The 17,936-nt window shown below is 38.6% G+C and overlaps 1 protein-coding gene across 2 annotated transcripts in view; it reads left to right on the top strand.

Moving 5' to 3' along the window:
• The first annotated feature begins 3,248 nt into the window (after positions 1-3,248).
• Positions 3,249-17,936, top strand: part of nhsl2 (NHS-like 2) — a 44,171-nt gene continuing 29,483 nt past the window's right edge. Inside the window, exon 1 of one of the 2 annotated variants that reach the window (XM_057855589.1) lies at positions 3,249-3,736. In XM_057855589.1, the coding sequence (XP_057711572.1) occupies positions 3,475-3,736 (262 nt within the window). In that variant the 5' untranslated portion in view covers positions 3,249-3,474. Of the gene's footprint in view, positions 3,737-11,682; positions 11,886-17,936 lie in introns of those variants that run through there. The other variant, XM_057855590.1, reaches the window with a different exon arrangement.

The raw sequence follows: 17,936 nt of genomic DNA on the forward strand, positions 1-17,936 counted from the left end.
AATCACCCTGCGCGGACGCGCCCTTATCTTCACGCTCTCCCCTTGACGTGTTCCAAGCCAGCGCTGCTCCATATGTTCACCGCGGCGCTCCGGCCCTGGAAATCTGGCACGAGCCGACGCCAGTCGTGACTTCCCTTTGTAGCTCCGCCTCTCCAGCAGGATACGCGATGGTGTGCCAAATGCTTTTGTGAGTAATAACAGAATGCGCCGAAGTCCCGCTTTGACTAAGATTGTGTTTGTTAGGATTGATTGAATAAATACCGATTGTCAAATATATTTTTGTCTAGCTTTTAATATTGGCCAATCCATTTAAATTGGGAGAGGCTGGCAAAAAACGGTTAATATTCTCTAAAGTGTTGGTTTTTAAGTAGTGCTGCAACGGTTAGTCGATTAACTCGAGTAGTTCAATAAGAAAAATAGTTCGAGGATTTGTTTAGTGTGACATTGTAATGGTTTGTTTTGAAAGTTGCATTTAGTTTTGTTGATTTAGGTGGATACACAGCCCTCTAGTGGCAAGTGAATATGCCATAACTCGTCTATCATGGTTGAATCCAGCTGCTCCCTGTTAAGACCAACATCTGGTAGGTTTTTGTTTGAGCTAATATGTTTATGCATTTGTTATTTAGAAATATATTTGGCAGTCTTTTGTGGGAATATGTGAACGATTTGTTAAGAGCATTGTCAAAAAATAATTTTATAGCATTTAAGCTAGCGGACTTTTGCTAGGCAATTTAGCCAATTGTTCTTAGTTTCTTATGTCGTTTGAGGCTAAACTGAGGCATTTTGATTTATTTTTAAATGCATTTATTGCTCTTGTGATATGAAACTGGAATTTTTGTGTAGTTGTAAGGAACACTCGGGAATTCTATTTTGTATTTGCATCTTATGAAACTGATCTAAAGCCAAAACATGTTTCAAGCATAAACACTTTAATTTTACAATTCCTAAAATTTCTTCTGCAATGTACTAAATATTCATGATCTGATTACTCAATTATCCAAATCACTGATGGATTAATAGTAAAGATGCACGATAATATCGGTTACCGATAATGGCAATTATGACGTCACACCGATAATATTTTAAATTCAACCGTTAATGCAATCCGATAATTCTATACTTTGTTTAGCCTTCAAATGTGTGCAACTGACAGTTTTGTCGAATTCTGGGCCGGCACCCCAACCCCTCCTAAAGGTATTTTTTGTGCAATTAAGTAATTTGTAAGCATTATGAAAATTAATATGCAATGATTCGACATTGGAATTTACTACTTGCTCACATTTGATGTGGAAAAAGTAGAGGTAAATTGTATTTTTGGACAGTAACATTTGCTTTTTTATAATTTAAATTTGTATATACTGTATATATCTTTTTAATGGAGTTATCAGCTTGTTATCGGCTGGTTATCGGTATCGGTTGAAAAATGCATTACCGTGCATCACTAATTAATAATTACTTAAATAATTGTTAGCTGAAGAAATATATTTTTTTAAGAATGCACAAGTAAATAGTTTTTTTAAATGGAAAGAAAATTTTCCCGGCCCCCCTTTTAAACTCCATGCATGGCCACTGCCTCGTTTAGCTTTTTAAACATTGGCTGTAGTTGCTACGGCAACTCATTGTGTTGTCATGAGCTGGTATAAGCGGCATGAGTTGATTTGAGAGAGCTCATTCAATGAAGAATTTGATAAAAGAATTATACTTTAGGGAAAATCATGTCTTATGTATCTCTTTCCAGTGCTAAATCTGAATAAATACATTGAACACGTTACGCCTATACTCCACGGTGGCGGTTCCCATTAACCGCGAAAAACGAGGGATCACTGTATTATCACAAATACAACGAATTGACACCGCTCCAAAAAGATTCTAATTACCTCTCGAGGTCACAAGGTGGCAGCAAAGTACTCATGAATTGCATCATTTTCTGCCCCCCCCCCTCCAAAAAAATTGATATAGAAATTCCTGTCCGCAGCCCCTCCTCACTGCAAAACAAACCGTCTCTGGAACAAAAACATTGAGGTGGGCCCAGTTCATGTCTGGGAGGGGTTCCTAAAGGGGGCCCTCGGGGTGCTCTGACAACCAGATGTGGGGATTTTCAACAAACGGGACCGGGTGGGGTGCGTTCCTGCACAACTATGAAAATGTTGACACAAAATGTCGATTTATGCTAAGGAACATTGTATAAGTAAGTTGAGGAGTTTCACAGGCGAGAAATTTTATGGAGGTAGATTTGTCTTTATTATTCAATCGAAAAAAAAGTCACTTCAATCAAAAAAAAAAAATGTGAATGCAAAAATAAATTTGAAACTCAAATGTTTTTTTTTTTTTTTTTTTTAATTCAAGTTTTTTTTTTTTTTTTTTGATTGAAGTAATGTAATTTTGCGTTTGGACCACATTTTGGCTAGGACATTTGTGTCTTTATTATTCAATCAAAAAATAAGTTGCTTCAAACAAAAAAAAAAGTATTTTCAAAAGAAAAATCACTTCAATCAAAAATAAAAAGAGGTTTGAATGTGAAAAAATATTTCAACAAAAAAATTAGACAAACCAATTATAATACTTGAGATAACAGCAACAATATTTAAGACAATAATAATAATAAATATTAGAATTTATTCATTGTGTCCAAAAACTTCATTTTTCATTGAAACTTTTCTTTGATCGAAGCAATCCATTTTGTGTTTGAGCCTTTTTTGAGAAACCTTTTTTTCTACGATTGAATGTATTAAATTTTTGATTGAAGTGATTTTTCTTTTGAAAATATATTTTTTTGTTTAATTTTTTATTGAAGTGATTCTTCTTTTGAAAATATTTTTTTTGTTTTTGTTTGAAGCAACTTATTTTTTGAATGGATAATAAAGACACAAATGTCCTAGCCAAAATGTGGTCCAAACGCAAAGTTACATTACTTCAGTCAAAAAAGTTCAAAAAAAATTTTTTTTTTTGAGTTCCAAAGTTATTTTTGCTTTCAAACACATTTTTTTTTTTTTAATTGAAGTTATTTTTCTTCGATTGAAAATATACATTTTGATTTAAGCAACTTTTTTTAAATTGAATAATAAAGACACAAATCTACCTCCATACAATTTCAACATCTGGGAGTGGTTTAGAATTGCGTTTTTTCTTGGTGAAACGACATCTGGATAACTTTATCCTTCGAAAGCATCACCGGAAGTGATTGAGTTCCGCCTTTAATTTTGAAAGGGCACGAGAAGTCCAATGGTTTTATGTTCGTCGGAAGAGAGAAAGCGTCCGGCGTCCAAAAAGCGAGCGAGGTGGAGGAGTGAAGCGCCTCGACGATGAGCTCCGACCGAACCCTCGCGGACTTTTCCAGCCCCGACGTCCCGGTACGTGCGCTCGCGCGTCGGCGTCAGGGAAGCGCAACGCGCGGAACAAGGACATGATATAACCCGACCACCTGCGGAGTTTTGTTGGCTTCGGATAATCGAGTCCTGTCCGCTCTGCTCAAGGATGCCTTTCTGCAAGCGGGCGGTCTTGCCTCGGGATTTGTGCAAAGTCGGCGTCGGGACGTCGACGGTGTTCTTGGACTTGGCCGACGTGTGCGCCTTCACCCTGGCCTCGATACTCCGCCAACTCGCGGACCTGTCCCGACACTCTCTGGGCGTCCTGGAGGAACTCGAGGGCGAGTTGGCGTCCGTGTGCCGCAGGTCGGGCGCGCTGGAGGGCAGGCTCGACCGAGTCGTCGAGATACTCCGCCACACTCCTCACACAGGTAAAACCGCTCATAAAAGTTCATTCAAAGTTTGCAAACTTGACTCAAATATCCATTACACAGTGGTACTGCGTTTGGTTTTCGTGGTTTATTTCATTTTTTTAAAATCTGGTCTCCTTGCACCGGAACACTTAGTGCAGATTGGGTTAATTAACTGCACCTGCAAGGTCAGCGTTGACATCATGAACACATTCAAACAATTTAAAGGGTGTCGCCACAATAAATATAATCTTGACTTTATAATGCTACTTATTATGACTGAACGATATTGGAAAAAACTTACATTGTGACTTTTTGGGGGTTTGCGATATGCTGCAATATACATTGCAATATTAAAACTAGAAGGATTTTCACTAGATGACTTGAATAGCCCTGTTTGGGAAGACTGGTTGACTCATCATGTTTGTTTGTTTGTTTTTTTAAAATTAGAGTATTGCATTCCGTATTTTACATTAACAACTGAGAAGTTATATGTATGATATAATTTCAAGAATTTAGACTAGTTTAAAGAGCATACGACAGGAGAAAAAAAGTCTTAAATAGCATTATTATGTAAATTAGAATCATATTTTGAGACGATTCGACTATATGCAACAATTTAGCAAAGCGCAGATGGCGAGAAATTAGTCTTTTAATCTGCAGGTTAGCCACGCCTACCCAGTGGCGCCCCCAGGGGGTGGCCAGGGGTGGCCATGGCCACCCCCTATAAATTTGTTGGCCACCCCGCTTGCCAGTATATCGTTAGATTGTTGTAGCATCAGTTATGCATTTCATCCCAAATTAATGCATTTATTTTGTTTCGTTAAATGTAGGGCTGTCAAATTTATCGCATTAACGGGCGGTAATTAATTTTTTAAAAATTAATCGCGTGAAAATATTTATCGCAATTAACGCATTCGCAGTACGACTCATTCACGCATAGCCGCAAACAGCCTACAATGGCCTCGTTTTACTTCTATACAGAGATAAGAGGCTGTGTCAAGTGAGTGGAGTAGGTAAAAGCATTCATTGTGGCCATGCTTTTAATTGGCAAAAGCTTTGTCATCTCTCCCACAGCAACTATAAATATTGTGGGATGCGACGTGGGGAAGAATGACAGGAGCTGATCTTTTTCTTAACACCCTGTAGTGTACCCAACGCAGAGAAGATATAGCATTTGCAGCCACCACACATAGTCATGGTTGCACCACTTCCCATCATGCATTTGGGCAGAACAGTTAAGTCGCTACAGTATCATTTACTGAAAGCTCAACAAATACACTAGATGGCAATATTTAGTCACAATATACAAAGTCACAAGTCTTTCCATCCGTGGATCCCTTTCACAGAAAAAACATTAATAATGTTAATGCCATCTTGTGGATTTATTGTTATAATAAACAAATACAGTACTTATGTACAGTATGTTGAATGTATATATCCGTCTTGTCTTATCTTTCAATTCCAACAATAATTTACAGAAAAATATAGCACATTTTAGAGATGGTTTGAATTGCGATTAATTACGATTAATGAATTTTTAAGCTGTGTTTAACTCGATTAAAAATTTTAACCGTTTGACAGCCCTAGTTAAATGTACACCTTATGCCTAATATATACAGTACATAACACAACAAAACAATTGTTGTGGAACTCAAAATGTTGACTGGACAGTTACGGATTAAGCACATTAAATCATTAGTAACATCAAATATTACACAATACACCAAAGTATAACAGTAGCCGTGTCCTTAAGTCTTTCTGATAGTTTTCCCCTGACCTTTTTACTGCATTAATATAAGGAAAACCTGAAATTATGGCTTTTAGTTTTGGCCACCCCAAGATTTTAAGTGGCCCCATCTGGCCACCCCTATGAAAAATTTCTGGAGGTGCCACTGCGCCTACCATTATAGGGCTTTAGCGTCCCCAACAGGTGGATGACGTCAGCGGAAGACTGGGCTCATCGGTTTTACTATTCAGCCCATTGAGGGGGAATTATTCAGAACGAGGAAAACGCGACGAAGAGAGCCGCAAAATGTCATTGTTTCAGTCTCTCTACTCCAATATTTTTACAGGATATTCTTTTTATCCAAGTATTTTTCCCCAATAGCTAAATAAATGGCTTGAGAAGGACCGAGCCCGTCGAGGGGAAACTATTCACAATGAGGAAAACGCGACGAAGAGAGCTGCAAAATGTCATTGTTTGTCTCTTTACTTCAATATTTTTACAGGATATTCTTTTAATCCAAGTATTTTTCCCAATTGCTAAATAAATGGCATGGTCATGACAAATAAGTCTTGTGCTAAATGGAATATGAAATGATAAAAATGCATTTATTCAGGACGACATGGCAAAATTACTCCATAATGGTCAAAACTGTCGACTTCACCTTTACTGTCGCACCTCCCGAACGATATTTTATGACACCTAAATCGGACATATGTCATTTCCCTTCCCCGGCTTTGGAGAATATAAACAAACCAAAAGGCGTGACAGCTAGCCAACATGCTAACCCGAACCAAGTGATGTTTCAAAGTCTTCGAAGCGGAAAATCACACATAACTAGCCCGGATGTTTTGACATGACGACTGGGTTGTCGATTGTCTTCGCCGGAGAGCAATTTACAACTCGTTCCTCGGAGGGCGGCTGCAGCTAATGTGCAGCTAATGTGCATGAGGAGAGCTTTTTGCATGCCTATCAATGATAGTCCTTTTATTAAAGAAAGTTTGTAGTGTTTACTTTGTAATAGCTGTATTAATATTTGACATAATACTAAACAAGATGTTTACTCACTTCCTCGTAAGTCCAATGGTCCCACAGTAGTCGGGCTTGTTTTGGCCAAAATCCACGGTGAATGGGAACCTTTTGAAACTCAAAAGGCGCATACACCTCTCCCTCATACAGAATGATTTTTCTGCAGCCGTTTGGCTGGCGTGATGCGAAAAATAAACGTATTAATCCGCAAAATCAGCTGAATCCTTCGTCCTCATACGCAACCGTACGCTGTATAGTGAAGACGACGCCTTCTACCGTACACGTCACAGCGCAACAATGCAAGACCGAAGCCGGAAGTCACTCATTTTCACGGCGCAGGATTAAAAAAAACTAAATAAATATAGCGATCGCTTCCACACACATCCAAGCGGTCCATATCATTCAGGAGCATAAAATACCGCGTGTATTATGAAATAAACATGCTTTTTCGTGTGACATGCACTTTAAGGTGAAGGTCCTAAACGATTCATCGGTTATCAAAATAGTTGTCGATTAATTTGCAAATCGACCTCTAATTTGGAATACACTTGACAATATTACAGTAATTCTATTACTCCGTTCCAAAATGTTCCTTTCACTGTATGGCATTCTATTGTCCACTATTACAACACTAATGTTTGCTGGCTATAGCTTCAAGTGCGTGTACGTGTGTGAGTAATAGAAAGTCCCCCTGACTCAAACTCGGACCAGATGTAGCGCTGGAAAGTGAAGATAAAAGAAAACATAGCTGACTTTATAAGTTACAGGCGTGGTGGACGTAGACTTTCTGAAATGCTGCTGCTTGCTGTCAAGATCCAAACAAAAGCATGTGGGCCCTCCTGCTAAAGTGGCTCACGTGGGCAGAAGACTCGCTCGGTTAAGTAATCGATAGATCATTGTTAGCTCATCTTTAGCGTCACTCGCCCAACACCTCCCTCGCTCGCTCGCTCGCTCGCCTCTCGGCGTCTAAACAAGGATTCAACAAAATGACATAACTTGGCAGCAGTTTGTACACTCACAAGCTGAGTCCTTTGGCCGCCTTAGATGTCCAATTCATTTGTAGTGGGAGGGTGGCAGCGAAGCCTTCCCGCTTCAAATGGATTGGACTTCTAGGAGTGACTAACTCATTGCTGGAAGGGTTGTCTTCATTTCTGTATATACCGTAATTACCAGAGTAAAAGCCGCTATTTTTTCCTTTATTTTGAATCCTGCGCCTTATTTGGGTTAATAGTAGGGCTGCAGCAATCGATTATTTTAGTAGCCGATTAATCGATGAATTAGTTTGTCGAATAATCGAGTAATCTGATGAGTAACATGAAAAATTAAAATACCTGAACTGAGCCTCAAACGGTATAAAAAATATTAAATAAGGATCTATGTACAACAAAAGAACAATTGGCTAACTTAAATATCAAAAGCCCGCTAGCTTTAATGCTATAAAACTAGGGCTGTCAAACAATTAACATTTTTAATCGAGTTAATTACAGCTTAAAAATTAATTAATCGTAATTAATCGCAATTAATCACAATTCAAACCATTTATAATGTATGCCATATTTTTCTGTAAATTATTGTTGGAATGGAAAGACACAAGATGGATATATATATTCAACATTCAGTACATAAGTACTGTATTAGTTTATTATAACAATAAATCAACAAGATGGCATTAACATTATTAACATTCTGTTAAAGCGATCCATGGATAGAAAGACTTGTAGTTCTTAAAAGAAAAATGTTAGTACAAGTTATGGAAATTTTATATTAAAACCCCTCTTAATGTTTTTGTTTTAATAAAATTTGTAAAATTTTCAATCAAATAATAAACTAGTAGCCCGCCATTGTTGATGTCAATAATTACTTACACAATGCTCATGGGTGCTGAAGCCTATAAAATCAGTCGCACCCAAGCGCCAGCAGAGGGCGGCAAAACTCCATAAAACACAACAAGTGAGCGTTTCACTACAAACTAAAATTCCCAGGTGTTTATTTCAAACTATGCAGAATTGCACTTAGCTTAGCCTCAAACGGTATAAAAATAAATACTGTAAATAAAAGAGGATCTAAGTACAAGAGGACTATTGGCTAATTTGCATAACAAAAAATCCACTAGCTTAAATGATATAAAATGCTAGTTTTTTTTTTTTTTGCAATGTTCTTATCAAGACATTCAAACAGATATTCCCACAAAAAACAGGTAACTATACCTAATAACTAAATTACGAATGCATAAAAAACATATTAGCTCCAACAAAAACTTACCTTATGTTGGCCTTAACAGGGAGCAGCTGAATTCACCCGTGTTAAATGAGTTATGTCATATTCACTGTTGCCACTCGAGGGCAGTGTATCCACACAAATTGATAAAACTAAATGCAAACACTTTCAAAACAAACCATTACAACGCCAATCTAACTACTCGAAGCAGCAAAATTTGATTTGAAGCTTTTTTTTAATCGAATTGCTCGAGTTAATCGATTAATAGTTGCAGCACTCGTCAGATGAGTTATTTGCAGTCAATTTTTAAGAGGAGAGTCATGTTGAGATCCACTACTTCTTTCTAATTCTTATCTAATTGTGAATGAAATTTATGAAATTTCATTTTGATTTTGCCATAAACTGTTCAAATGTATTCAAAACCTTAAAAAAATGACGAGAACCTGTATACGTGCTGCATGACTATAAGTAGCATTACAAAGTAGTTGTGGCTGTTTCCCATGGGAATTCAATGTTCAGTTTTGAAATAGCATTCCAGCCCAACTGACAGTAGCAAGGTTGATGTGTTTGAGTGCCGTAAGTGGTCATATGCCAAAGTAATGTGGGTCAATGTAAAATGGCTCGTTTTTCAAGCAACTACGGCAATGTCGACATCTCCGGCTTGCTAATTCTAATCTAATTGTGTGGCAAATTCATGGAGTTATTCGTATAAAAAGCAAAGACGGAGTGACTATTTTGGATAGGAACAGACGGGGCAGGAATTCAAAGGATTCAGTAACAGCAGCGATATAACGCAGGATGTGCGCGCGGGTGCAAAACTTGCTTTGGTTCCAAACTTTTGCCTTAGTGTGCGTGTGCGTGCTTTTTCCGGCCAGAGCTTTTTTTTTTTTCTTTCCCTAAATGTGCAACACACACGAGGACAAGTCACGAGGCCGCTGTTTATATGATCTCATTGGGAGAAGATTCCCAGTGAAAGGGAGGGGGGAGGCTGCACGGGTCGAGGGTCCAGAGGTGGAGTGGTGCATTTTTGAACCACTAGAGGGAGCACGCTCTGGTTTAGTGAGTTATGGCATGACTGAACGACTCCAGAAGTCTGCTTCTAATTATCAAGCATGCAGAATGAAAACATAAGTGTTGCCCACTCCCCTTGTCTTCTCTCTCTCTCTCCCCTTCTCTCTTTCTCTCTCCTTCTCTTCTTCCTCGTCTCTCCTCTCCTTCTTTCCCTTTTTCTCTCTTCCTTTCTTTCTTTCTCTCCTCTCCTCTTTCACTTTCTCTCCCCTCCTTCTTCTCTCCTTTCTTTCTTTCACTTTCTCTCCTCTCCTTTCTCTCTCTCTCCCATCCCTCTCCCTCCCTCTCTCCTTCTCTCCTTTCTTTTACTTTCCTTTCTTTTACTTTCTCTCCTTTCTTTCACTTTCTCCTTTCTTTCACTCTCTGTCCCACTTTCTCTCCTTTCTTTCTGTCTGTCCCCCTAACCCTCTCTCCCCTATCCCTCTCTTCCCTCTCCTCTCCTTTCTTTCGTTCACTTTCTCTCCCCTCCTTTTTTCTTTCACTTTCTCTCCCACTTTCTCTCCTCCTTCTTTTTCTCTCCCCATCCCTCTCCCCCCCTCCTCTCTCTCCCTCTCACTTTCTCTCCTTTGTTTCTTTCACATTCTCTCCTTTCCCTCTTTCTCTCCTCTCCTTTCTTTCGCTCTCCCTCTCCCTCCCTCTCGCTTTCTCTCCTTCTCTTTCCTTCTCTCCTTTTTTCCTTTCTCTCCATCTCTCCTCCTCTCCTTTGCACCTCTCCTTCTTTCCCCTTTTTCTCCCTCTTTCTTCCCCTTTTTTCTCTTCTCTCCTTTTTTTCTTTCTGTCCTCTTCTTTCCCCTCTTTCTCTCGCCCTATCCCTCTCTCTCATCTCTCCCTCCCTCTCGCTTTCACTCCTTCGTTCCTTCTCTCCTTTTTTCCTTTCTCCATCTCCTTCTCTCTCCTCCTCCTTTGCACCTCTCCCTCTTTCCCCTTTTTCTCCCTCTTCCTTTTTCTTCCCCCTTCTTTTTCTCTCTTTTTCTTCTTTCTGTCCTCTTCTTCCCCCTCTCCCCCTCACCTTTCCCTCTTTCTCTCCTTTTTCTCTTCCTTTTCTCCTCTCCTTCTTTCCCTCTTTCTCTCGTCTTTTTCTTTCTCTCTTCCTTTCTTTCCTCTCCTTTTCTCTCCTCTCCTTCTTTCCCTCTTTCTCTCTCCCTATCTTTCTTCCCCCCTCTTTCTCTTTTTTTTTTTTTTTTTCTCTTCCCATCTACTCCGCTTTTGCTGTGAGCTGCAAGAACGGTGCGTTCACTGACCCCCGCTGCACAAGAGGAATGTTGGAATTGTTGGGAATTCAGTAGTGGTCAGGACTCCTCTTCAGATTCCACAGTTCCTTTTCATTAAAAATATGTATATTTAAAAAAAAAAAAAGTGATTAAAAAAAAAATTATTATTTTTTAGTTCAATATTTCATTTAATGAAAAGCAATGAAATATTTTTCATTAATTGATTTTAACTAAACAAAATAATTAAGCCGTTTAGTTTTTAAAAAATTTCAAAATAAAATGATTTTGTACTTCAAATGTTTTAAGATAACTTTTGATTGGATTTAAACAAATACATTTATCAAGCATATTTATTGGGTTTAAAAAAATAAAGAAAATGTCCTGTTTTTCCATTTAAAAAAAAAATTTTATACATGCTAAAAAGTGTTTTTTTTAAATATAACTATAATGAAGAAAATCCATATTTTTCCTCAATTGATAATCCATTAATTGTGGCACTTAACTATGACCCTTTTTCGCTTTCCTCTCCCTCGACGTCCCATAATCCCCCCCCGCCCTCCCTCCATCTTCGGCGGCGTCCTGCCTCCCTCCAGCTCTTTCCCGCATTCTGATTGGCTCTCGCCTGTCTGACTCTTTTATCAATTGAGCTGCGGATGCTCGGATGCGACTGGCTGGATGCTAATCAACACAAGCTCTCTCTCTCTCTCTCTCTCTCTCTCTCTCGCGCCTTCTCACACACCCGACATACGATTAACCAACACCTCACGTAAGCGAGATATACCGCCTCGCCCGCCGTCGGCGTCCGGGCCTCGCGTTCCGCCGCCGTGGAATGCGTCCGTCATGTTTTGGGACAGGAAGAATAGTACCGGCAACCCTCAGAGGCGGCCCAAAGGAAGACACAGACCTAAATCGGCAACAGGTACTTTCGCATGTCATTGCGCCGACGCGTGTCCGACTCGGGGCGTTTGTGGATCTTCTCTGTCGGATCGAAGCGCTTATGAATGGGCCGCATTCAGCATTTATTCTGGATTCTTCATACGAGTCATGGACCGCCGCGCTCTGGTTTTCACACTGCTGGAATGACAATCGTCCTATGGCCGTAGTTGCTTTAAAAATGAGTTGGTTTTACGTCGATTGCGCAAATGACGAGGCTGAAACTCAAGGAAACGCGTCAACGACCTTCCTGTCACTAGATCAGATTTGAAGTCTGATCTGGCTGCCATTGACGTGGGTAGACGTCCAATCTGTATTGACAGGGATTGCGAATGAGAAAATTTTGCATTTCGCTAGTATTAAAATTAAGCACAATGGCGACATCTGATGGTCGATATGTGAACAAACCTGTCCCAGGTCTGTGCCCTTGCACTGAATTGCAATTCATTTTTGTCATATACATTCAATCTAAAATATATATATATATATTTATATTTTAGGGCTGTGAAAATTATCGCGTTAATTAATTTTTTCAATTAATCACGTTAAAATATTTGACGCAATTAACCCAGATGCCCCGCGCAGACAGATTTAAATGACAGTACAGTGAAACGCTCACTTGTTGTGTTTGTATGGAGTTTTGCCGCCCTCTGCTGGCGCTTGGGTGCGACTGATTTTATAGGCTGAGCATGACCCATGAGCATTGTGTAAGTAATTAATGATGGCAACAATGGTGGGCTACTAGTTTATTTTTTGATTGGAAAATTTTGCAAATTTTATTAAAACGAAAACATTAAGAGGGGTTTTAATATAAAATTTCTATAACTTGTACTAACATTTATCTTCTAAGAACTACAAGTCTTTCTATCCGTGGATCACGTTAAGAGAATGTTAATAATGTTAATGCCATCTTGTTGATTTATTGTTATAATAAACAAATACAGTCCTTGTGTACCGTATGTTGAATGTATATATCCATCTTGTCTTATCTTTCCATTCCAACAATAATTTACAGAAAAATATGGCATATTTTATAGATGGTTTGAATTGCGATTAATTGCAATTAATTACGATTCATTCATTTTTAAGCTGTAATTAACTCGATTAAAAATTTTAATCGTATGACAGCCCTAATAAATATAAATATATATAATGTACCGTCATTTTCGGACTATAAGGCGCACCTGACTATAAGCCGCCACCCACCTAATTTTACACGAAAACAGCATTTGTTCACAGATAAAACTATAAGCCGGAGCCGTTCTCACTGTATTATGGGATATTTACCCCAAAAGATATGAACGGCTAACACTTTATTTGACAGCGACATCATTAGACTGTCATAAGATCAAATGAACCACCATGAAGCTTTGAACTAATTGGCTGCAAAGCTTCCAGAAGCTTCGTTTGGCTATTACTGGGGGAGACAGTCAACCTTTGCTGCCACCTGCTGTTAACACTGTTGTCCAACATGCCTCCTAGCATGCATTGCAGCGCTACAGATGTAAATAACAATCAAATTCATATTCTGTGCTAATTATTCAGTTAATGTTCCAGTTGTTTCATTCATTGCTAGTTATGGGATTTGGCAACACTTTATTTGACAGTGGCGCCATAAGACTGTCATAAGACCAAATGAACCACCATGAAGCTTTGAACTAATTAGCTGCAAAGCTTCAAGAAGCTTCATTTGGCCATAACTGAGACAGTCAACCTCTGCTGCCAAGATTTTTGTGTCCAACATGCCTCCTAGCATGCATTGCAGCGTTAGAAATGTAAATAACAATCAAAACTCATGTTCTTTGCTAATCATTTCTTTAGTTACTCCTCCAGTTATTAATTAAAACTGTCATAAGACCATCATAATATGACATGACACTCCCATGATTACGTTTGTATGCTTATGACAGATGTGATTTTGGGTCACCTGGTAACACTTTATTTGAATGCGTCATCATAATGAACCACCATGAAACTTTGAACCAATTGGCTGCAAAGCTTCATTGCTTCAAGAAGCTTCATTTGGCCATCACTGCTCCCTTGGAGTAGACAGTCAACCTCCTGCTGTCAAAACTGTTGTCATCCAACATGCCTCTTAGCATGCATTACAGCGCTATAGATGTAAATAACAATCAAATTCATATTTTACGTGAATTATTTCTTCAGCTACTGTTCCAGTTGTTTCATTCATTGCTAGTTATGGGATTTGGTAACACTTTATTTGACAGTGGCGCTATAAGACTGTCATAAGACCAAATGAACCACCATGAAGCTTTGAACCAATTGGCAGCAATTCAAGAAGCTTCATTTAGCCATCACTGCTCCCTTGGGGGAGACAGTCAACCTCTGCTGCCAACATTGTAGCCGTCTAACATGCCTCCTAGCATGCATTGCGGCGCTATAGATGTAAATAACAATCAAATTTATTTTCTATGCGAATTATTTCTTCAGTTACTGTTCCAGTTGTTTCATTCATTGCTAGTTATGGGATTTGGTAACACTTTATTTGACAGTGGCGCCATAAGACTGTCATAAGACAATCACAATCATCACATGACACCGCCACGAGCATTAATGAATGCTTATAACAGATCTCATTTATTGTTATTCGGCAAATGATCTCAATTTTAAATGGATGTAAAAGATTCAAGCCGGACATAAATGGAGTTAGTGACATAATTTGCCGCATGACACTTAACGACATCTGTCATAAGCATTCAATGCCCATTATAGTGTCGTCCAACATTCCTCTTAGCATGCACTGCAGCGTTACAGATGGAAATAACAAATTCATATTTTACGCAAATTATTTCTTCAGTTACTGTTCCAGTTGTTTCATTCATTTCTAGTTATGGGATTTGGTAACACTTTATTTGACAGTGGCGTCATAAGACTGTCATAAGACCAAATGAACCACCATGAAGCTTTGAACTAATTAGCTGCAATACTTATTAACCCAAATAAATCAACAAATAAGCTGCACTGGGCTATAAACCACAGGATTCAAAATGAGGGGGGAAAAAAGGAGCGGCTTGTAGTCCGAAAATTACCGTATACATTTTCCCCCCTCTTAAATTACTGCATACGCACTTGAATGTAAAGTCATTGGCGTAGCCAGACTTTCCACTTGAAATAGCTTGGACGTCTACTCGTGATAAACTTATTCAAATTCACGGCAGAAAAATGAAAAGACCTTTCATTGCCCCAACCAAAATGGCCCTGGGGCGGCCATGTTGGAGCGTGGAGCGACTTTGACTTGTGTTGTGGTAGTTGGCAAATGAAAAAAAACAGTGTCATTGGCACTGAATCTTGATCCTCTCAAGTAGGTTGAGCGGGATGACCGCTGCGCGGCGTCCTCGCACCTTGTGACCTTGACGCGCAGCATTAAAAACAATAAAAATGGCGGCACGGCGCCGACTTTGAAATACACACATGTGCCGGTCGGTTCGAGAAGCCAAGATGATGTCATTCCGGACGCCGTTGCGACGAAGAACAAAGAGCGTGGAGGACCAAGTTGCGTCGAGGAGAGGAGACGGGAAGCTGCTGTTGCCTAGGCAACCGCTCGGGTCAATGGAACGGCGAATGGAGCGGGACCCATCTGACTTCCTGCCGTTTTCATTCAGACAAAAGTAGCATTTGGGGGCGGAGGAACTATGTTGAAGTGAATCATAAATCTGTTTCCTCGTCATTGACCAATCATACATCCTATTAAAATATTATTTAAACATAGAAATGAAAGCAGCCGTGATGAATTGACAGCTATTTTGATAGTTGATGAAATCTTTTAAAAAAAAAAAAAAAAAAAAAAAAGGGAAAAACATATATTTTCAAAACGTTCTTTTAGGGCTGCAGCTATCGAATATTTCAGTAATCGAGCATTCGACTGAAAATTCTATCGATTAATCGAGTAATCGGATAAAACTTTTTTTGGGGGGGTAAGGAGCAATTATAAATGTACACGAGAAAACGACATTTCATCTAATATTGAACCATTTTCAGTCAATGTCTTTATTTTCGATGCACATTGTTGAAAACGGCTAACAATTGCATCGCAGAAGTAACTAGAAAAAAAACACTTTTTTACTGTTTTCACTCAAAAACTAGATCTTATAAAAAAAATAATAAAAACATTTTTAAAAAATCTCATTTACTACCTAAAAATTTCATTACGCTTTATAACACACCGGGGATGAAGCTTTTGATTATTTTAATAGTTGATTAATCGATGAACTAGTTAGTTCGAAAAATCAAGTAATTTTAAGATCAGATAAACATGAAAAAATTAAAATACCTGTGCTGGGCCGCAAACGGGATAAAAATTTTTTTAAAAAAATCAAAATAACAATCTACATATGTACAACAAAAGAACAATTGGCTAACTTACATAGCAAAAGTCCACTAGCTTAAATGCTATAAAATACTAACATTTTTTTTTTTTTACAATGCTCTTAACAAATGGTTCAGACACATATTCCCACAAAAAATGGCTAAATATACCTCTAAACTAAATAATGAAAGCATTAAAAAACACTAGCTCAAACAAAAACCTAGCTTATGTTGGTCTTAACAGGGCGCAGCTGGATTTGGCCATATAAAATGAGGCAGACTAAAGGGCAGTGTATCCACCCAAATCAATAAAACTAAATGCACTTTCAAAAACGAACCATTACAACGGCACTTTAATAAAACGAATCCTCGAAGCAGCAAAATTTAATTCGAATCTTTTTTTCTAATCGAATACTCGAGTTAATCGATTAATCATTGCAGCACTACTGTATTCAAATATTTTTTTTTTATGTATTTGTATTACTAGTATATATTTAACGGGAAAGTAAAATTCCATCACCTTATCAAGAGTCAAGAATCTGCATTGGACAAGGTGATGGTGCTGGAACTTTTGTTTGGTGCTGTTCCAGTGAGATTTACAAAGACGACTGCCTGAAAAAGACATCAAAATTCCCTCAGTCCTTGATGATATGAGCCTGCATGTCAGGCAAAGGCACTGGGGAGATACCTGTGGTCAAATCTTCGATAAATGCACAAGTTTACATTGAAATTTTAGACGGCTTTCTTATCCCTTCAATTGAAAATGTTCGTCATTTTCCAAGATGACAATGCATCATGCCACAAAGCTAAAACTGTTGAAGCATTCCTTGGAGAAAAGCTCTTCCAGTCAATGACTCATGGCCTACAAATAGCCCAGATCTCAACCCTATTGAAAACCTGTGGTGGAAATTGAAAAAAATGGTCCACAGCAAGGCTCCGACCTGCAAGGATGATCTGGCAACTGCAATCAAAGAGAGTTGGCACCAAATTGATGGTAAATACTCATCAAGTCCATGCCTCAGAGACTGCAAGCTGTCATAAAAGCCAGAGGTGGTGCAACAAAATACTAGGGATGTTTTGATTGTTATTTCTTTGTTTGTTTCTAATTATTCCATATTTTTTTTCCTCAGAATGGAGTGATTCCATATATATTTCCCTGCACATGCTCTATAAAAGTAACATTTATTGACCACCACAATGTTTTTTATTCATTTCTTTTAATGTTTCTGAATGCTGCAGGGTTGCACTTTTGAACTAATTGATTACATTTTCAAGCTTTTTATCAGAGTTTGTTTTACATGATAAAATGTCTGAGTGAGTGCTCGTCCGAACCTGGTGATTCCATACTTTTTGCTAGGGGTTGTATCACAAGAAATAACAGAAATCGCAGACATTCTGGATCAGTTCAGCAAATTGTCGGGGTATAAGGTTAACTTGCACAAGAGTGAATACCTTCCTCTTAATTTACTTGCCGAAAACCTCCCTCAATCTCTCTTCCCCTTTAAGAAAACTAACAATGGGCTGAAGTATCTTGGCATAGTTGTGACAAAATCTCCGTCTGAACTGTTTTCAAAAAATTTTCAACCTCTTCTTGACCGTTGTAAATTAGATTTAACTCAGTGGTCCACACTTCCCTTGTCATTACTGGGTCGCGTCAACCTCATTAAAATGACAATACTACCTCGTTTTCTTTACGTATTCGAACATGTTC

Source organism: Corythoichthys intestinalis, chromosome 13 (assembly GCF_030265065.1).
Source record: "Corythoichthys intestinalis isolate RoL2023-P3 chromosome 13, ASM3026506v1, whole genome shotgun sequence".
In the NCBI taxonomy this organism is placed as follows: domain Eukaryota; kingdom Metazoa; phylum Chordata; class Actinopteri; order Syngnathiformes; family Syngnathidae; genus Corythoichthys; species Corythoichthys intestinalis.